Source organism: Trypanosoma melophagium, assembly GCF_022059095.1.
Source record: "Trypanosoma melophagium isolate St. Kilda chromosome Unknown ctg30segment0, whole genome shotgun sequence".
NCBI lineage: Eukaryota > Euglenozoa > Kinetoplastea > Trypanosomatida > Trypanosomatidae > Trypanosoma > Trypanosoma melophagium.
In genome coordinates this window covers 64088-77874 of record NW_027125163.1, presented here as the reverse complement: position 1 = coordinate 77874, position 13787 = coordinate 64088, and the positions used below count along the sequence as shown (strand labels likewise).

The window sequence follows — 13787 nt, the reverse complement described above, 5'->3', positions numbered from 1 at the left end:
AAGAGAGAAAACGTTTACCACCTTTTTTTTCTTTTTTTACATGACAAGTAGTTGTTGGTCTTGCTGTTGTGTTTTATTGGAAACGGGAGGACAGTTGGGATCTCACCCGGGAAGTTATTGTAGTGAAATTATATGACTTTCAATATTGATGAAAATGAAATAAGAAACTGAGCAATGCGTTTAAATGTTTATGGAATTATTTTTATTTTGATATATGTATATTTTTTTTTTCCTCCTATGCCGTTTTCTTTCATTTTAATCGTTTTTTCTTTTTGTTGTTGTTACTGCTTTCTTGTTTGTACGAGTTGTCATTTTGAACTAGGAAAAGAAATAAGAGATATAGCGAAAGCTTTCAAGAGGTGGGTAGTAAAGGAGATTATATAAATATAAATATATATATATAGTAATGGTAGGATATTGGTGGGAAAGGATAAATTACCCAAATGCCCTTTTTTGTAGTGTGATATTTTCCTTGGGGTTCGCAACGGCTATACGTTGGACGATGAATCGTTGGAGTCGTCAGAGATATCTCCACTCCAGGGTGGTGTTATTGGCTTCTATACGTCAGGTTGTTGAGGAATGGGAAGAATCTTGTTTACGAGAAGTAGAGGACCTCCTTACTGCTGAGAAAAGATTGTCTCCTGAGTTGACAGGAGAGACATATGAATCTCTTTTCAACTCTGCTATAGAAAATGGAGAAAAGGGAAGAAATCACGTTTCACCATTTTATGGTACTGTTCGCTCAATGGCGTTTGCACCTGCTGTGGATCTCAATTGTTGGTTGAGTTATTGGTGTATGGGTCGCTATTTGTGTGTCTCATTAGCAGAAGATTTGCTATTAGTAGAGCGATTGGGTTATATTATAAAGTATGTTGCATTTCGACGCCTCTCTCTTATGGCAGAGGCTCGATACTATGCGGCAGCTTGGCGAAGGGCTGTGTATGGAACTTGTAAACATCAACCTGATGTTTATCTTCCTAAACCTCATATCCCTTTATGGCTTGTAGGACGACGTCCTTTCTGGATTGTTCCTCTCTCAAATGTAGAAGCAGGACGATTTCTATGTCTTCCTCTAAGTTATTTCCCAGTTGAGTCCATTATTACTTGTAAGGCGGAGGAAACGTGGATTAAAAAACTTGTGAGTGTATTGCCGAATATGACTAGTGGGATAAATATCATGTTAAATCTTCCTCACGAAATTCGTACGCGACGAACTCTTCAAATAGTAAAATCTATTGTAAAGTGGAGGTTCCCTAAATCGTGGCAAAAATTATGGGAAGAGATTGATCATCTTTTCTTTACACATGGTGTAAGACTCGCCAAGAGGCAACTTGAAATACGTAAAGAATCATGTCAACGATTTTATTATGAAAAATTAATTGATAATATTGTTTTAGTAACTGGAGAAGGACCTGATATAGAAGAAGTAAGGGAGAAATACCCTTCTCGGTTTATTTCCAATAATATGAAGAATATAGCTGGTCGTGAGGTTTTGTATCGTGATACTTCTTCTTCACGTAAATTATCTTTGCTACTTCGTTTGCGTTCTTTAAGTCATGCTTTACGTATAGGGATAAATTTGATAGCAGTACAACATGATTTTTTTTCAGAATGGATGGTTTTTTCTGCTCTTTTATCAACTAATGATAGAGTAGGACGTGAGAAAATATTAGCAAACTTCTCATTACATACTATTCGAGGAGTTTTTGCAGCTGTTTTTAAAGCCTTGATAACCTCATTAGATGCTTCTATTAAAGATAAAATTTATGTTATGTTGCGTGATGAGTTAGTTCATGAATTAACTGTAAAAGTTGCAACAAGTGATGAAGCTTTTTTACAGCGGTGTGTAGAAGAAGGTCTTTGTGGAGGTGGTAATTTGATAGAACAATCATTCTCATTCGCTAGTAATGTGGCATCTCAGATTCTTGACCACTATGATTATAAAGAAAGAAAGCACATGGGGTATATTCTTGTCTTGCTTTTCAGCACATGTAGGAAAGAAATTGATGTTGCATTATTTGCTTTCATTACTGCGCTACTAGATTATCATGATATTGCGCAAATGATTAATTGCTGTTTAGGAATAACTGTTAAAAGAGAATTAAACTATGAAATGACACAATTCGAGGAAAAACCAGTACCAGTAGAAATGCGCTATGGGTTACGACTTCTGATGGACATATTAGCGGAAGAGGATGAAGTAGAAGAGGAAAAAATAAAAATGAACTTACGACCTTTTCTTGCTCTTATTGTTTGTGGAGGGTGCTTTTTTTTAGAGTGGCCAATAGAATCTGAATCTAAAGATAATACTATTCCAAGAAAAATAAAAAAAATTCAATCTATTGAAAAATTATTTAATAGCGTTATCAAATTCGATTACTATAATTATTATTCCTTGATATATAATAGATCAGAAAAATCTTTTTTACAACAAAAAGATAGGAATTCTATTATAGGAAGTCTAAAGGAGGATGCAACTTATGTAAAAGAGTTTGTATTTAAAAAAATGATGGGGTTTCCTGAAAATGTTGTAGATAAATCTTTATCTTGGAACTTACATCAAGAAGAAATTGATTTATTACGGCATCCTAAAGCAATGAGTTATATTCCACAGTCACTTTCTTTTGAAGGTGTGTTTGATAAAAAACCTCGGTTTATTCTTCGTCAATTGGGTTTGGAAACTATTTTTGCTTATAAAGCTGCAATGGTACTTTGGCAAAGTGGATTTCGTAACATTAAGGACTCTCTAGTTGATTATGTTTCAAGTCCATTTCATAATGGATTTTCACAAATATTTATTCAATTAATGGAGTTTATGGAAAAAATTTTATTTTATGCTCTTCTTACTTACCGTGAAAAATTACCTTTAATATCATATTTGATTAATTTTCGTTTATTTGGTGGTAGAATTTTGAACACTAATGTTGATATTAACAATTGGAATAATATTTTGCTTTGGCAAAATGCAATTGGTTACCGGGTTGTACTAAAAGACTATGAGGATTATAGCTTTGGACCCCCCTTTCGTTTAGTACAAGAACTAACCCGTTATTTACCAACTACCATTCATGATGCTTCACTGGATCAATACGCATCTTCTTTGGTAGATCGACGTATGGTTTGGCAAAGAGTAATTAAGGAGATTGGAGATATTAAATTTGATGAAATTGGACGCATTATTGGAGGTTTTTCTCTTACTAAGAGTATTGATTTCTATCAAATTTGTTTTGTGTATCCTCAACTTCATCATAGTGTTAAAGATGGTTCATTATTGTTAACTTTATCTGATTTTACAGCCGATTTTCGAGCTGGAGAAATAACAGCATTAGTTGGACAAACAGGATCTGGAAAAAGCACAATAATGCGTTTATTAAAGCGTATGTTTGATCCTGTGGCGACGGTAAAATTAGATGAAATCTCCAATTCTATGATGTGGATGAATTGTGAAGCATTAGTAAAGATTTTTCGTTATTGTTACTTAGAACATTCTTTACCATTGCCCAATGAAGAAAATTCTGCAAATGTTATTCGTCTTGATGGGATACCGTTGTCTTGTTTTTCCACAATTTATCTTCGAAAAACTTTTGCTATGCTTGAGCAAAACGCTTGTATATTTGAAAATATGACTTTTTTTGAAAACATTTTCCTTTTCGCATCGGACGATTCTAAACGAGAGATGGCGATGAGTTTAGCAAAGGTTTGCCGGTGCGAAAGTTTCATTGTGGCCCACCCTTTGTCTTACGACGCGCTCGCCGGGAGATTAAGCGCTGGAGAAAGGCAACGTTTGGCGCTAGCGCGTGCGCTCGCGGGTGGCTGTGGCGGTTCGGGTTTGCTTTTACTGGACGAACCGACCTCCCACCTGGATGGGTACAACGAGGGTTGCGTGGAGGAGGCTCTCTCCGAGTTCCTGGGGGCCCGGGAAGGGGCAACCGCCATTGTAATTTCCCATCGCTTATCCACCCTTCGGCTGGCCGGCCGGGTCGTCGTTCTGGAGGGAGGGCGGTCGGCGTACGAGGGCCCCCTTTCGGGACTTGGGGGAAGGGGGGGTTTTGCCTCCGACCCTGGCCCAACATAGGCGAGGGGGCCGAAGGCGCCCCGCACACCAAACGCAGAAAAAAAAAAAGCAGTGTGCGGGGCCGTTTTCCTTTTTTTTTTTTTTTTTTTTTTTTTTTTTTTTTTTTTTTTTACAGGCTATTGGAGGAAAATGGAAAAAAAACTCTCCCTATATGGTCCCGAACCTGGTGTTTTCTAAAGAAAATCCCATATAGAAAAAACAGGACGTATTGATCCACTTGGGCATTTGGGGAGGGATCCGGTCAATTTAAATATGTATAATAATAATTATATATTTTTTTTATTATAATATTTTAAAAATATTTTATAGCTTTTATATTTTTGGTTTCATATCTTCTCGGCTATTTAGCTAAGATCAAGTTTTTAAACTGTTCTTATCAGAGTAATTCCTGATATGGACTTCGGTCCAGGAATGGAAACTATGGATTTGAAAACGTTCCGACGGAGTTCCACATCGTCCGGATTGGAGCGTTTGTTTTTATTAATTAATTATTTTCTTATTTTTTGCTCTTTATGTTTTATAAATGTTTAAGCAGTGGAATTATTTATTTTCTCTCGCTTAAAAAAAAATAATCTGAGAAGACTTTCGCCTCAAAAGGTGGGAGATTTTAAAGGGCAACCTCTGACCCTTTAACCCCCTCGCTTTGTTGCAAAAGGGGAAAAATAAAAAGGCATTTTCAACGCCTCCTTTTCGGGAAATAACAAAACGATTTTCCAAAAAATGGTAAGCCTTTGATGCCCCACCGCTGTTTTTTTGCCATTTTTTTTCTTCCAGACTTCGGTAAGTGGGAGAAAAATATCAATTTTTGCTTTCTTTTATTTATTTGGGGGAAGGCAGGGGTCAGGTTTTTCTCATTTACGCAGGGGGTCTTTTTTTCCGCCCCCGCTATGCGAAAATACTTTTGAAAAGCCGGAAGGGGATGAATTTTTTTTTTCGGGAATCAAAACAATTATTCCGAGCGCCCCCCCTCCGCCTTGAAAAAAGCAGGGGAGGACGCGCAAGCGCGCCACACCCGCTCCTTTTTTTCTCTATTTTTCGCGCCCCTGAAACCGCACGGGGTCCTTCGGAACGGGGCGGCCCTTGTTTCCCAGCGTTTTCTCCTCTTTTGTGGGGGCGGGGTTCTGGCGCCCCCTTTCGGCTAAAATTGGGGTCGGGGCTGCCGTTCTTTTTTTTTCTTTTTTTTTTCTTTTTTTTTTTTTGTTTTCTCAGTGGGACTGCATTCGTTGTGGTGGGTGGTGCTCTTCATATTACCTTTCTTGTAAGCTGTTCTATGGTATTTCCCCGCAGTTTGTGAAAAAAATGCGTTCGTACTACCTCAATAATTTTTCTTGGATTATTGAAGAAAGTTGGTTCATTCAATTAAACTGTTACTTTGGTGGGATTTCCCATCTCATGTGCATGCACAAAAGAGAAACAATGGGGATATTTTAACCCTTCATATAGAACTTTTCGAGGGTTTCTTTCTTATATATATATATATATATATATATATATATATATATATTTCTCCTTGAGACAAGTTCCGTTGTCCTCTTAGTGATTTGGGTGTGTTAGTTTCGTGACTTATGTTTCTAGGAATGTGGAATATTTTAACACTGGAGCTCTATAGTGAATTTACTGAAAACAGAAAAGTATGACGGCAGATTGGATTTTTTTTCTTTTAAAGGTTCTCAGATTTTTTTTTTATCCCCCCTCTCTTCTCTTCTGAGTGGTGTGATTTTTTTTCCCCATTTAATGAATGGATAAATTAAAAATGAATTATTTTCTTATTCAATTTTCGTGACTTGGGTTTTTTTTTCGTTTGTTCGTTATATTAATCTGATGGATCTTGTATATGTAATTGATTAATTATTTATTTATTCCCCATAAGGATTTTTATTGCGTCTCATAGTTTTTACTCTTTGTTTTTCCACGTTTGGTTTGAGCTATCATTTATTTATGATTCGCTACAGGCATTAGCATCTTCATTATCAATTCCAAAGCAAAAAATAAAAAAATTTGATGTCACCCGCTACTTGTGTGAGCGTTGAATATACTATTTTTTTTACTTGATTTTTTTCAGAAAAATTGATCCTTTAAATTTTTTATGGTAACAATTAAATTTCTTTGTTTTTTTTTTTATTCTTTAAAAAAATTTGCAATTATAGGAGAAAGATTAAAAAGGAGAGATTGAAGCATTATTTTCCCATACTCTCTTTTTCTTTTTCGTTTCCGATGAGTGACAGGGTAATGAAAATGAAAATAGTAATGCTGGGTGAAGGTCGGGTGGGCAAAACATCTCTACTTCAACGTTTCGTCACTAATTCTTTCGATGATGAATGTACCTCTACAACTAAAGCATCAATGTACGCCAAATTAAAAATTAGCCTTTCTAATGGTACTGTAGCAATGCTTTCTATTTGGGATACTGCCGGGCAAGAGCGTTATCATGCTCTAGGTCCCATCTACTATCGTGATGCTCACGGTGCGTTATTACTTTACGACATAACTGATTATGAAAGTTTTTTAAAAGTTAAAATCTGGTTAAAAGAACTTCAAGAAGTAGTAGGTAGCCAAAATATATCGGTTGTCATTGTTGGTAATAAAATTGATCTGGAGCGTGAGCGTCGAGTTCCAGTGAAGGAAGCGGAAGATTGGGCTCGTCAGCAAAGTGCAAGACATTTTATTGTCAGCGCAAAATTGGGGATTAATGTTGCTGAACCATTTGAAGCAGTGGCAGTAAATGTAGTTGAAAGAATTGATAAGGATAATCGAATAGCAGAAGAAAGTTCGAGATTAGTTTCTGATGGGATAACAAGTAAAATGCCTGTGCGCCTTGGAGTGCTTCCTCCCAGATCTCGGGGCGTCAAAATAAATTTGAGTGAAACATCAGATGATTGCGATTCTCCTGTTGAACGTCATTGCAGCTGTTGATAGGGGATATTTGCCATTTATTATTTGTGATATGATTGGTGTACTTTTTCTTTTGCTACCAGAGTTTTCTGTGGAATTATCTTTGATTTTTATTTCTCATATTGTTCATTATCTCTGGTTTTCGTTAAACACGGCGATACAAAATTTTTCTTTTCTTGTGTGTCCATGTTTTTATTTTATTTTAAGGAAACCATTGTTATTGTTAGACCGTTTTTTTTTTTTTTGTTACTTAATAGAGTGATAGAGTGGCTAAATTTTTTTTCTGTATTGGTATTTGTTCGTGCCAGGATGAAGTTGTTGTGCCCTTTTTGGGTTAATAAAATAGATGCACTTTCGATGGACTCTCCTTCTGCATTGACATTGGGGGATTTGTTATATACTGACGTGAATGACCAGAATGAGGTTTGGAACTACGTTTTGTTGGCGAATTTTATATTTGACATGGAATGGCTCTTTCGCGTGGCCCCATCACTGTTGCACACAAAGAAAAAAATTTTTTTAGTTTCGGGTGAGAGAGGATTTGCACAACAATTTGTATCATCATCTGTTTTGGCTGCTATAGATAGGAGTAAAATCAGGTTTATAGAACCAAAGTTGCCTCTTCCATTTGGTGTACACCACAGTAAGCTTGCTATTTGTGTGAATAAAAATGGTATACGAGTAGCTGTATTTACTGCAAATTTCATAGAGAATGATTGGACTCAAAAAACCCAAGGAATTTACGTGCAAGATTTTCCTAAACGATCTAATATAGGGAAAGTTAATGAGGAAAATTATATACCTTTAAATACCCGGGGAAATCGAGGAGATCGGTTCAAAAATGAATTACATCGATACCTTAATAATTATGGTGTTTTCTCTTCTTTGGGTGATGAAAACGGTATTCCTCATACATTGCTTAATGAATTTGATTTTAGTAACGCTTGCGTTGAACTCATATCATCTGTTCCAGGTTATCATCGCGGTTCTGATGCGTATTTATTTGGAATGGGAAGGATTGAGAATTTGTTGGGTTCTTTGTACATGGGATCAAATGATAATTTAGAAACATCTGTATTAACCTGGCAATTTAGTTCTCAGGGTAAACTAACGGATGCTTTCCTGCTTAAAATGGAAAATGCGATGTTAAGTGATATGAAAAATAAAGGTATATCAGAACAGTTTCGTCCCATAGTTCAAGTCGTATATCCAACAGAGTCTGAGGTACGGGATAGTTTAGAGGGTTGGCTTGGAGGTCTTTCACTACCCTTGCGACTGGCTTGTTGCCACCCTTATATCAATAAACGTCTGTACCGTTGGGGATTTAGTGTAAAGGACATGAGTGAGAGAAAGGTTATGCGGGAACAATCTGTACCACATATAAAAACCTATATGCGCTTAACTGAAAAGAAAAATGCACTTAAATGGGCAATTTTGACTAGTGCCAATCTTTCTCGTGCAGCTTGGGGAGAATGGCAGAAAAATGAAACTCAGCTGGCTATACGTTCTTATGAAATAGGGGTTTTCTATGATAGTGAATCTTTTATACCGATATCAGACGGATTTTTTAGTGTAACTCCATCTCGACCGATACCCCTTCCTTCTTCTGTGAAAGGTGATGGGCTGATTGAGGTAAGTATTGTAAAAAGTGAAAAAAAAGGAATTCAAGATGAACCTGTCCTTTTTTTGCCTTATAATCCTCTTGCTCCTGAGCCGTATGCGAGTACTCTTCGGTTACAGAAATATGAGGGTAATGAAAATAAATTTCCACTTACGAGTAAAGACAGGCCTTGGGTTATCGATATTCCTCATTTTGGTAAGGATGCCTTAGGAAAAGACTTCCATGGAGCCTTGACAAGAGATAATTCCATCGAACATGCAATTGTTGAGGATTCAAATGTTGAAAAAAAGGTAAAGAGGGAAAAGGGAAACAAACAACGTTTGGCGTAATAATAATAAGGTCGTATAAACCATATGGATTTTCTCATAAAATTTATCACTCTGTAAAATAAATAATAATAATAATTATAATCATAATCACAATAATTATGATTATGAATGATTGTTATTTATTATGGTCATGATTATGATTTTTTTTTTTGGTTTTTATTTACCTTTTTTTCAAGAGGGAGTACATTTTAATATGGGAGAATGATTGTATTTGGCTATTATTATTTTATTTTTCCCCCTTTTTTTCCTTCTTTTAGGAATATAATTTCCTTCTTCTTCCACAAAAGGAAGGGAAAAATACACAGCGTGGTACAAAGGGGGAAAAAAACTTTGAGGCATTTGAAGTGAAGATAAACTAATCACAGAGGGATAAAGTTTCCGTGTTGTAGTTTTTTTCAAAAAATAAGAACGAATCTTAGGGAGAAATGGCTGTTTCGGAAAGCGAAAAAAATAAGGGATACGACGATCTGGGACCGAGCAACAAGGAGAATGAGATGGATGTGGCGCTCGATAATCAATCAATGCTCATATTCAACAACGAAAAGTATCCACTCTTGAAGCCAAGTGCCTGTGAAGAGGTACCACAAGGTGATAATAGAGGCGACGATCTCCATCCATCTTCTGCAGATGGTTTAGTTACAACCTACCACAAATTGGGTTTCAAGGGAGATGAGTGGGAGTGTGTTTTAGAGGAAAATCGCGACAAACTCCATGAAACAATTCGTAGCACCATTTCAAAGATCTCAGATTTTTCGCAGGTAAAAGTATTAGACTCGATTTCTTCGATAGATTCCCTTGATGCAGTGTTTTCCGTCCATCATTCTTCAGATATCTCGGGAAAAGACGTTAATGAAAAAATTCTCGCCCACGATTTCAAGGATGTTTGGTTGCTTTTATTTGAAGAAAAATGGAAAAGTACAAACGTTTCGAAAGTAAAAAAGAAAACCGACTCATATAAATCACCAACATTGGAGGAAGGGCAGTATTCACGGAACACAACAGATGAGCCGGGAGAATGTGAAAATATTAAAGAGGAAGCAAAATGTGTAACGCCTATCAATAACACAAGTAAAAGTCCTCTCCCTGGAGAGAGTATGACATCGTTAAAATCATTACAACTTTCGACAAGTCATGAAATTCAATTTCATGGAGTGCAATGGTGTACTATTCTCGAAACTCAGAAAGATCAGCTTTTAAAGGCCCTGGCATTTGAAATATGTGAGGTTACAAACACCACCGACAAACCACAGTGTCAACTTTACTGTGACGACCAAACACTTTTCGTTAAATGTACAATAACACACACCAGACCAGCCACAAAAAACACAATCGATCACATACTTTCTGTGCACGGATACCCAAGCATATGGAGTATTTACGAGAAAAATGACACATCAAGTAAGAGCGAAGGGCAAAATAAAAGCTCAATTCTGGAGGATTACAAAAAGTACGATACATCACAAAATATACCAGTAACAACCAAATCAAAGGAAACATACTCCGCAACATCCGCAGACGAAAAAAGCGTGGATACAAGCATAACTCCTACAATCACTAACGAACACAAATCACCCAAGGGAAACCCATTAGAATCCATACCACTCTTGAACAACGATTTGCAAACACCATCGGAATCAGACCACGTTGTAACACGTCACCGTGTGCGCTTCGATGGCGATGTCTGGGGGCTGGTGTTGGAGCACAGACGTGCAGAGCTTGATCGGGCATTTGACGCGGATGTGTGTGATGCTGTCGGGATTCCTAGAGGCTCCGTTGTGGATGCTGATTATATTCTGGGTAGTTTGTCGGTTGAATTTGGTCTTCGTCATGCGTCGTCGCTTCGAAAGCGCGATGTGAATAAGTCCCTGGCTGCCTGCGAGTTCAAGGAGACATGGAAGCTGTACAAAGAATACCTGTCCATGGATCGTACGGATGGGAAGGCTGTCCCGCTGAGGGCGTCACAAGAGGCGTTGCCTGTGCCTGTTGAAATGGTGCCTACTCTGGTTGCACACGAAGAGGCGTTGCCTGTACCAGTTCAAAATGATACTGATCTCATGGTAACACGTCACCGTGTACGCTTCGATGGCGATGTCTGGGGGCTGGTGTTGGAGCACAGACGTGCAGAGCTTGATCGGGCATTTGACGCGGATGTGTGTGATGCTGTCGGGATTCCTAGAGGCTCCGTTGTGGATGCTGATTATATTCTGGGTAGTTTGTCGGTTGAATTTGGTCTTCGTCATGCGTCGTCGCTTCGAAAGCGCGATGTGAATAAGTCCCTGGCTGCCTGCGAGTTCAAGGAGACATGGAAGCTGTACAAAGAATATCTGTCCATGGATCGTACGGATGGGAAGGCTGTCCCGCTGAGGGCGTCACAAGAGGCGTTGCCTGTGCCTGTTGAAATGGTGCCTACTCTGGTTGCACACGAAGAGGCGTTGCCTGTACCAGTTCAAAATGATACTGATCTCATGGTAACACGTCACCGTGTACACTTCGATGGCGATGTCTGGGGGCTGGTGTTGGAGCACAGACGTGCAGAGCTTGATCGGGCATTTGACGCGGATGTGTGTGATGCTGTCGGGATTCCTAGAGGCTCCGTTGTGGATGCTGATTATATTCTGGGTAGTTTGTCGGTTGAATTTGGTCTTCGTCATGCGTCGTCGCTTCGAAAGCGCGATGTGAATAAGTCCCTGGCTGCCTGCGAGTTCAAGGAGACATGGAAGCTGTACAAAGAATATCTGTCCATGGATCGTACGGATGGGAAGGCTGTCCCGCTGAGGGCGTCACAAGAGGCGTTGCCTGTGCCTGTTGAAATGGTGCCTACTCTGGTTGCACACGAAGAGGCGTTGCCTGTACCAGTTCAAAATGATACTGATCTCATGGTAACACGTCACCGTGTACACTTCGATGGCGATGTCTGGGGGCTGGTGTTGGAGCACAGACGTGCAGAGCTTGATCGGGCATTTGACGCGGATGTGTGTGATGCTGTCGGGATTCCTAGAGGCTCCGTTGTGGATGCTGATTATATTCTGGGTAGTTTGTCGGTTGAATTTGGTCTTCGTCATGCGTCGTCGCTTCGAAAGCGCGATGTGAATAAGTCCCTGGCTGCCTGCGAGTTCAAGGAGACATGGAAGCTGTACGAAGAATATCTGTCCATGGATCGTACGGATGGGAAGGCTGTCCCGCTGAGGGCGTCACAAGAGGCGTTGCCTGTGCCTGTTGAAATGGTGCCTACTCTGGTTGCACACGAAGAGGCGTTGCCTGTACCAGTTCAAAATGATACTGATCTCATGGTAACACGTCACCGTGTACACTTCGATGGCGATGTCTGGGGGCTGGTGTTGGAGCACAGACGTGCAGAGCTTGATCGGGCATTTGACGCGGATGTGTGTGATGCTGTCGGAATTCCTAGAGGCTCCGTTGTGGATGCTGATTATATTCTGGGTAGTTTGTCGGTTGAATTTGGTCTTCGTCATGCGTCGTCGCTTCGAAAGCGCGATGTGAATAAGTCCCTGGCTGCCTGCGAGTTCAAGGAGACATGGAAGCTGTACAAAGAATATCTGTCCATGGATCGTACGGATGGGAAGGCTGTCCCGCTGAGGGCGTCACAAGAGGCGTCCGTTGCCTGTGCCTGTTGAAATGGTGCCTACTCTGGTTGCACACGAAGAGGCGTTGCCTGTACCAGTTCAAAATGATACTGATCTCATGGTAACACGTCACCGTGTACGCTTCGATGGCGATGTCTGGGGGCTGGTGTTGGAGCACAGACGTGCAGAGCTTGATCGGGCATTTGACGCGGATGTGTGTGATGCTGTCGGGATTCCTAGAGGCTCCGTTGTGGATGCTGATTATATTCTGGGTAGTTTGTCGGTTGAATTTGGTCTTCGTCATGCGTCGTCGCTTCGAAAGCGCGATGTGAATAAGTCCCTGGCTGCCTGCGAGTTCAAGGAGACATGGAAGCTGTACGAAGAATACCTGTCCATGGATCGTACGGATGGGAAGGCTGTCCCGCTGAGGGCGTCACAAGAGGCGTTGCCTGTGCCTGTTGAAATGGTGCCTACTCTGGTTGCACACGAAGAGGCGTTGCCTGTACCAGTTCAAAATGATACTGATCTCATGGTAACACGTCACCGTGTACGCTTCGATGGCGATGTCTGGGGGCTGGTGTTGGAGCACAGACGTGCAGAGCTTGATCGGGCATTTGACGCGGATGTGTGTGATGCTGTCGGGATTCCTAGAGGCTCCGTTGTGGATGCTGATTATATTCTGGGTAGTTTGTCGGTTGAATTTGGTCTTCGTCATGCGTCGTCGCTTCGAAAGCGCGATGTGAATAAGTCCCTGGCTGCCTGCGAGTTCAAGGAGACATGGAAGCTGTACAAAGAATATCTGTCCATGGATCGTACGGATGGGAAGGCTGTCCCGCTGAGGGCGTCACAAGAGGCGTTGCCTGTGCCTGTTGAAATGGTGCCTACTCTGGTTGCACACGAAGAGGCGTTGCCTGTACCAGTTCAAAATGATACTGATCTCATGGTAACACGTCACCGTGTACACTTCGATGGCGATGTCTGGGGGCTGGTGTTGGAGCACAGACGTGCAGAGCTTGATCGGGCATTTGACGCGGATGTGTGTGATGCTGTCGGGATTCCTAGAGGCTCCGTTGTGGATGCTGATTATATTCTGGGTAGTTTGTCGGTTGAATTTGGTCTTCGTCATGCGTCGTCGCTTCGAAAGCGCGATGTGAATAAGTCCCCTGGCTGCCTGCGAGTTCAAGGAGACATGGAAGCTGTACGAAGAATATCTGTCCATGGATCGTACGGATGGGAAGGCTGTCCCGCTGAGGGCGTCACAAGAGGCGTTGCCTGTGCCTGTTGAA

At 40.4% G+C, this 13787-nt stretch overlaps 5 protein-coding genes across 5 annotated transcripts; all 5 read left to right on the top strand.

Annotated features, from left to right (window-relative positions):
• Window positions 1-406: 406 nt before the first annotated feature.
• On the top strand, window positions 407-4075 carry LSM04_003710 (ABC transporter-like; the record flags this gene model as incomplete). Its single annotated transcript, XM_067333632.1, has 1 exon — window positions 407-4075. One exon carries the CDS (start codon window positions 407-409, stop codon window positions 4073-4075), a length of 3669 nt encoding a protein of 1222 aa, XP_067189439.1.
• Window positions 4076-6322: 2247 nt separating this feature from the next.
• LSM04_007265 (Small GTPase) lies at window positions 6323-6988 on the top strand (the record flags this gene model as incomplete). Its single annotated transcript, XM_067333631.1, has 1 exon — window positions 6323-6988. The coding sequence occupies one exon, from the start codon at window positions 6323-6325 to the stop codon at window positions 6986-6988; it is 666 nt and encodes a 221-aa protein (XP_067189512.1).
• Window positions 6989-7276: 288 nt separating this feature from the next.
• LSM04_009570 (Tyrosyl-DNA phosphodiesterase I) lies at window positions 7277-8917 on the top strand (the record flags this gene model as incomplete). The annotated part of the gene is made up of 1 exon (XM_067333630.1): window positions 7277-8917. The coding sequence occupies one exon, from the start codon at window positions 7277-7279 to the stop codon at window positions 8915-8917; it is 1641 nt and encodes a 546-aa protein (XP_067189551.1).
• A 494-nt stretch (window positions 8918-9411) lies between these two features.
• On the top strand, window positions 9412-12552 carry LSM04_006311 (uncharacterized protein; the record flags this gene model as incomplete). The annotated part of the gene is made up of 1 exon (XM_067333629.1): window positions 9412-12552. One exon carries the CDS (start codon window positions 9412-9414, stop codon window positions 12550-12552), a length of 3141 nt encoding a protein of 1046 aa, XP_067189501.1.
• Window position 12553: 1 nt separating this feature from the next.
• LSM04_003827 (uncharacterized protein) lies at window positions 12554-13786 on the top strand (the record flags this gene model as incomplete). The annotated part of the gene is made up of 1 exon (XM_067333628.1): window positions 12554-13786. One exon carries the CDS (start codon window positions 12554-12556, stop codon window positions 13784-13786), a length of 1233 nt encoding a protein of 410 aa, XP_067189447.1.
• Between the last annotated feature and the right edge of the window lies 1 nt (window position 13787).